The sequence below is a fragment of the Cannabis sativa genome, chromosome 2 (assembly GCF_029168945.1).
Source record: "Cannabis sativa cultivar Pink pepper isolate KNU-18-1 chromosome 2, ASM2916894v1, whole genome shotgun sequence".
NCBI classification, from domain to species: domain Eukaryota; kingdom Viridiplantae; phylum Streptophyta; class Magnoliopsida; order Rosales; family Cannabaceae; genus Cannabis; species Cannabis sativa.
In genome coordinates, this window is record NC_083602.1 from 22838194 (window position 1) to 22845550 (window position 7357).

At 40.6% G+C, this 7357-nt stretch overlaps 1 protein-coding gene and 1 non-coding gene across 2 annotated transcripts; one reads left to right on the forward strand and one right to left on the reverse strand.

The window, feature by feature from the left end:
• The first annotated feature begins 1041 nt into the window (after nucleotides 1–1041).
• On the forward strand, nucleotides 1042–4947 carry LOC133034202 (uncharacterized). Its single transcript, XM_061109243.1, has 2 exons — nucleotides 1042–1285; nucleotides 1637–4947. Exons 1-2 carry the CDS (start codon nucleotides 1042–1044, stop codon nucleotides 4945–4947), a joined length of 3555 nt encoding a protein of 1184 aa, XP_060965226.1.
• On the reverse strand, nucleotides 1483–1589 carry LOC115715499 (small nucleolar RNA R71). The gene has a single exon (XR_004011368.1). It is a non-coding gene; the product is annotated as a small nucleolar RNA R71 (small nucleolar RNA).
• Nucleotides 4948–7357: the final 2410 nt, after the last annotated feature.

Sequence of the window (7357 nt, forward strand, 5' to 3'; positions counted from 1 at the left end):
CTGGTTTTGAGTTTTTAATTTCAGCTATGAACTAAACTTTTTGAGATTTGGGTGGTTATAAACCCTTGTATGGACTAGTGTTTTGACTTTGCAATGATGAAGTAATCTTGACTTAGTTCAATTAGTTGTGATGAAATGTTGAATGAATGTTAATTCTTGGCCATTTTTAACATTTAGCAAGCTAGATCTTACTTGGAAAAGTAAGACCTAGTTGAACCCTTCTAATTGATGCATGAGTTTTACCTTTTCTTTTAGGTATTAATTAGTAGTGAAATAGGAATATTTTGCTACCATGTATAACTAAGGATTTGATGCTTTATTGGGCTATTTGTGATCTAAACTGATGTAGGAATGCATTGTGAGATTATGAATGGTTATTTGCAAGTTTTGGAAAAAGCTTGCTGGTTTTTTTTTTTTTTTTGAAATTTGTTAACTCGCGGGATTGCTTGAGTCATTGCTTTGGGTCATTCTTTGTATCAACTGGGACATACAAGTGGAAATTAATCACCCAAGTCTATTTTCCTAATCTGAAATTACCACCATTTTAATCACTTTTAGTTTCTTATTCTTAGTTTATTTAGTTTAAAAAAAATTAGTTCTCAAGTTTAGATTCAAGGCTATAAATTTTTCTTGTGAATTGATGTGTGATTTTATTTTAGTTTTATTTGAAATTCTTGGAATTACTTTTAGTTGATTTAACATTATTTAGTAAAAAGTCCCTGTGGAGACGAACTTTGATTACTTATCATTGTATTACTTGTTTGTGATTGTGTACACTTGCGCAATAATAAAGCAATAGAATTTTCACAACAAGTTTTTGGCGCCGTTGCCGGGGACTTTAAGTTCTAAATTTTGTTTTATCAACTAATTGACATTCTAAGAATTTTTGTGCTTTTAATCTTGCTGGTTTGTCTTTGAAATCTCAGGTATCTATAGTGTATGAACCAACAAGAGGACTTTGAACTTGCTCCTATTGACCCCGAGATTGAACGCACATTCCGAAGAAGAAGAAGGGTTCAAAAGGCTAAGGGCCGAGACATCATGGCTGAAAATTTTGATGATGATGGGGTTGCTCCACAAATTGTTAATCCCATCATATTGGCAGATGATCGAGCAAGGGCTATAAGGGAGTATGCAGCCCCCATGTTTAATGAGCTCAATCCAGGCATTGTGAGGCCTGAAATACAAGCACCGCACTTTGAGCTCAAGCCAGTGATGTTTCAAATGCTCCAAACCGTGGGGCAATTCAGCGGGTTGCCAACTGAAGATCCTCACCTCCATCTCCGTTCATTCTTGGAGGTGAGTGATTCTTTCAAGATCCAAGGAGTAAGTGAAGAGGTGTTAAGGTTGAAGCTATTCCCATTCTCACTACGGGACAGAGCTAGATCATGGCTCAACACTTTGCCTCCTGATTCTGCGACCAATTGGAATGACCTTGCTGAGAAGTTCCTGAGGAAATACTTTCCTCCTACTAGAAATGCAAAATTCAGAAGTGAGATCATGTCTTTTCAGCAACTTGAAGATGAGTCCACAAGTGATGCGTGGGAGAGGTTTAAGGAACTTTTGCGAAAGTGTCCACATCATGGCATACCACATTGTATTCAGATGGAGACTTTTTATAATGGCTTAAATGCAGCTTCTCGAATGGTGTTAGATGCATCGGCCAATGGTGCTATTTTGTCGAAGTCTTACAATGAGGCATTTGAGATTTTGGAGACCATTGCAAGTAACAACTACCAATGGTCCAACACAAGAGCTCCAACAAGTAGAAAAGTGGCAGGAGTCCTTGAGGTAGATGCAATAACGGCTTTGACAGCTCAAATGGCTTCCATGACGAATGTTTTGAAGAATTTGAGTATTGGGAACGCTAAAAATATTCAACCAGCTGCTGCCATTCAAAGTGATGATGTCTCATGTGTGTTTTGTGGAGAAGGGCATGTGTTTGAGAAGTGTCCATCTAATCCGGAGTCTGTTTGTTACATGGGAAATCAGAATTTTAACAGAAACAATGGGGCATTCTCAAACTCTTACAATCAATCTTGGAAGAATCATCCTAATTTGTCTTGGGGAGGTCAAGGAGCAAGCTCAAGTACCGCACCAGCCCAAGGAAGACAAGCATATCCACCGGGTTTTTCACAACAACCCCGACATTCACAACATGCTCAAAATGCCCAACCAAGTTCTTTGGAGAGTTTAATGCAGGATTATATGGCCAAAAATGATGCGGTGATACAAAGTCAAGCTGCCTCTCTTCGAAACTTAGAGTTGCAACTTGGACATTTGGCCAATGAATTAAAAGCTAGGCCGCAAGGTTCTTTGCCTAGTGACACGGAGAATCCAAGGAGGGATGGGAAGGAGCAATGCAAATCCATTCACTTGAGGAGTGGCAAGCATCTGAAAAATTCCGAGGAGGAAATAAAGGGTAGTGGGGAGCCCACTTCAATCCAAAACGACGAAAAATTGAGTAAAAAAACTGCCCAGGAAATTGCTGATACCAGACCAGTTGATACAGCATCGGGTCAGCAATCTGACAGTCAGCAATCCGCACCAGTATGTACTAAACCACCCCTTCCATTTCCTCAAAGATTTCGGAAACAGCAGCAAGATGGGCAATTCAAGAAGTTTTTAGATGTGTTGAAGCAGCTCCATATCAATATTCCCTTGGTGGAAGCATTGGAGCAAATGCCGAACTATGTCAAGTTCTTAAAAGACATTTTGACGAAGAAAAGGAGGTTGGGGGAGTTTGAAACTGTAGCTCTTACCGAAGGATGCAGCGCCATGTTGAAAAGTAAGATTCCACCGAAGTTGGAGTTGAAACCCTTGCCAAGCCATCTGAAGTATGCCTATTTGGGGGAGAATGACACGCTACCAGTTATTATAGCATCAAACTTGGTAGTTGAAGATGAAGGTGCCTTGCTAGAGGTGTTGAAAAAGCATAAAAAAGCAATCGGGTGGACTATGGCGAACATAAGGGGTATTAGTCCCACGATTTGCACGCACAAGATACTTTTAGAAGCTGGTTGTAGCAATTCTGTTGAGCATCAGCGAAGATTGAATCCCGTCATGAAAGAAGTGGTGCGAAAAGAAGTGATCAAGTGGCTAGATTATGGTATTGTGTACCCAATTTCGGATAGCTCATGGGTTAGTCCTGTTCAATGTGTGCCCAAGAAAGGAGGAGTCACGGTGGTGGCTAATGCAAACAATGAGTTGATTCCTACTCGAACCGTGACCGGTTGGAGGGTGTGTATGGACTACCGGAAGTTAAACAATGCTACTCGGAAGGATCATTTCCCGCTGCCATTTATTGACCAAATGTTGGATCGTTTGGCGAGAAAAGAGTTTTATTGCTTTCTTGACGGATATTCGGGTTACAATCAGATTTCTATAGCACCGGAAGATCAAGAGAAAACCACCTTCACTTGTCCATATGGTACCTTTGCCTTTAGGAGGATGCCATTTGGATTGTGCAATGCTCCCGCAACTTTCCAAAGGTGTATGATGGCTATTTTCTCGGATATGGCTGAAAGTATTTTGGAGATATTCATGGATGACTTCTCTATCTACGGGGATTCATTTGGGGTGTGTTTGGAGAATTTGGAAAGAGTGTTAGCAAGATGTGAAGAAACCAACTTGGTGCTTAATTGGAAGAAATGCCACTTCATGGTTCAAGAGGGTATTGTGTTGGGTCACAAGGTGTCTAGCAAGGGGATAGAAGTTGACAAGGCAAAGCTAGAAGTGATTGAGAAGTTACCAGCCCCTACCACGGTGAAAGGCATAAGAAGCTTCCTTGGACACGCGGGTTTCTATAGGCGCTTCATTAAAGACTTTTCTAAGGTGTCCAAACCCTTGTGTAACTTGCTAGAACAAAATAGACCATTTGAGTTTACCGCTGAATGTAATGAAGCATTTTTGAAGTTGAAGACAGCTCTTGTTACGGCCCCCGTGATTGTAGCACCCGATTGGTCATTGCCCTTTGAACTCATGTGTGATGCAAGTGATTTTGCCGTTGGGGCTGTTCTTGGGCAGCGGAAGAATAAGATCTTTCATTCCATTTATTATGCAAGCAAAACTCTTGTTGATGCCCAAATTAACTACACCACTACTGAGAAAGAGTTGCTAGCGGTGGTTTTTGCCTTTGAGAAATTCAGATCGTATCTTGTGGGAACCAAGGTGGTTGTGTATACTGACCATTCGGCAATCAAGTATTTGATAACCAAGAAAGATTCTAAACCGAGGCTCATTCGTTGGGTTTTGTTGCTACAAGAGTTTGACTTGGAAATTCGAGACAGAAAAGGGACAGAAAACAAAGTGGCGGATCATCTCTCTAGGTTGGAAACTAACAATCACAGCAGCCACTTAGAGGGAGAATTACAAATTCAAGACTCATTCCCAGATGAGCAACTGCTAGTGGTAGAGCAAACACGGGTACCATGGTATGCAGACATTGTCAATTACTTAGTTGGAGGTGCCTATCCACCTGATTTTACCAAGCAGCAGCTCAAAAAGTTCCTTCATGATAGCAAGTTTTATTTTTGGGATGAGCCATACTTGTACAAGCAGTGCCCCGATCGTATTATGCGGAGATGTGTGCCAATGGGTGAAGTTAGAAGCATCTTGGAGCATTGTCATTCAGCTCCTTATGGTGGCCATTTTGGTGGACAACGCACGGCGGCCAAGGTTTTTCAATCCGGGTATTATTGGCCTTCTATTTTTAAAGATGCTCATGCTTTTGTTCAACAATGTGATCGCAGCCAGCGAGTTGGAAATATCTCCGCCAGGAATGAAATGCCTCTTAATTGTATTTTGGAGGTGGAGTTGTTTGACGTGTGGGGTATCGACTTTATGGGACCTTTCCCACAATCCTTTGGGAATCTCTACATTCTAGTGGCGGTGGATTATGTGTCAAAGTGGGTGGAGGCAATTGCTAGTCCCAAGAATGATGCTTGAGTGGTTATGAAGTTCCTTCATAAACATGTTTTTACAAGGTTTGGGACTCCTAGAGCTTTGATAAGTGATGAGGGAACACACTTTGTGAACAAAGTGTTGGCTGCCCTCTTGGCAAAATATAGTGTAAAACACAAAATTGCTACTGCCTATCACCCACAGACTAACGGGCAAGCTGAAATATCTAATCGGGAAATTAAAGGCATATTGGAGAAGGTTGTAAATCCCAACAGAAAAGATTGGTCCCAACGCCTCGATGATGCACTTTGGGCGTATAGGACAGCATATAAAACTCCTCTAGGCATGTCTCCATATCGCCTAGTTTATGGGAAAGCATGCCATCTTCCCGTAGAGTTAGAACACAAGGCGTTTTGGGCACTAAAAAATCTCAATATGGATATTTCAGCAGCTGGAGAAGCAAGAAAGTTACAGCTGAACGAGTTGGATGAATTACGTTTGTTTTCATATGAGAATGCTAAATTGTATAAGGAGAAGACAAAGAGATGGCATGATGATAGAATCAAGGAAAGAGTTTTTGCAAAAGGACAAGAAGTGTTACTCTTTAATTCAAGGCTCAAACTCTTTCCTGGAAAATTAAAGTCCCGTTGGTCTGGCCCGTTTACTGTGCAAGAAGTGACTCCTTTTGGTGCGATTACAGTGAAAGATCAACAATCCGGGAGGGAATTTAAAGTGAACGGGCAGCGGCTGAAACACTATTGGAGAGGCGAGGTCAATCGAGAGAAGACCTCGATTTCTTTAAAAGATGCTTGATCATTGTAATTTGGGGTGCCTAAAGAAAAAAAAAACAACAAGAAAAAGAAAAAAAAAATTGAAAAAGAATGAAAAAAAGAAAAAAAAATTTCTCAGTGAAAGGCACCCCTTGAAGAAAAAAAAAAGAAAAAGAAAAGCAAAAGAAAAAAATATATAAAAAAAAAAGAAGAAATAAAAAAAAAAAAGAAATTATATCTTTATATATTATAATTAGTTTAAATAATTGTCATGGTGAAATTGAAAATTTTCTTTTCTTTGTGCAGAGAATCAAGTGAAAAAGGCTGTGGAATGAAGAAATTTTGATTTGGGCAAAAGCACTAAGTTTGGGGTGTCAGGTTGCTGTTCAGTTGCTATAGCAACAGCTTAGCAAGAAGTGTTTTGGTATTAGGCTGATCAAATGAACTGGGGTTTGAAAAAATAAAGTGAATGGTCTGTCAGAAAAAAAAAAAACATGTGATTGTCATGTTGTTCATGATTCAATCATTGGATAGGTCTATTATTGTTCAGACAAATTATTTGAGGTTGTACTTTAGTGTTGAATTGAGTGAGCCCAAGTAATTTTTGGAGATACAAAGACCCCACTTCACATTATTTAAATCAGTTTTGGGCCAAATTCTTTGGTCAACTGGGCCCCAGCTAGTTTGACCAGCCCAATTCTTTGGTCAGCCCATCCTCAACCCTACCACATTCAACATCATCTTCTTCATTTCTCTTGAACAACCCTCCAGCCAAGAACCAGCCGAAACTTCCTTCATCCAACCCTACCATATAATCATCTTCATTTCTCATCCCTGTACCACCCGAAGCCACCACCACAACCCAGCTGTTCCCTCCATCCATTCAACCACGAATCCAGCCTCCAAACCCCTAACCTCCACCGTGACTACCTACAACATCAGCTCACCACTTCACCCACTTGACTGAGTTTCCACCCAACCACGAAACGGAGTCACCATTCGACTCAACTCAGCCACTTCATTCAACAGCAGTAGCACCCCCGAAGTCACCCAAGCACTCACCATTCGAACCATCTATGTTCACGCCAAGCTCGACCCAGCCGCCTGACCACTCGCACCAGCAGCTCGCCAGTCGACCTAACCCGCACCACCAGAGTCAACAACCCAACAACATCACGGCCTCACCAGCAACACAGCAACCGAGAGCCCTCTGTCAAGCCAAGTTTCTCAGCCAATCTAAGCTAAGTTCTGATTTGGTGATTTCTTTTGAAAATTATTTTGGATTAAAGTGCATAATTGGTGGCTGTAGTTGAACTGCTAGTGTTCTATTAAATGGTGCTTGAGATTGTCATTGTGATTTAAGTGTGGTAGCAGTAGTGTGATAATTTTGATTTGGATGATTTGAATTGGAATTTGGTGGAATTGTTGAAGACTATTGGGTTGAGAAAGATTGGTGAATTTGAGAAAAGTATTGATTGTGAACAGAGTGATGCGTGGAAAATGATTTCTTTGGTATAAAGGAGTTGATTGGGTTACATTGATCGTTTGGAATTGGGGTTGTCACTTGGACATTGTTGGTGTGCATTTGAATTTCAAAATTGTTCTCTGCAGTGTTTTTTTTATTATGGTGATAATTAGTGAAATGGTGTGAATTGGCAGTGGTAATGTTAGAAATAGTGCAAGTT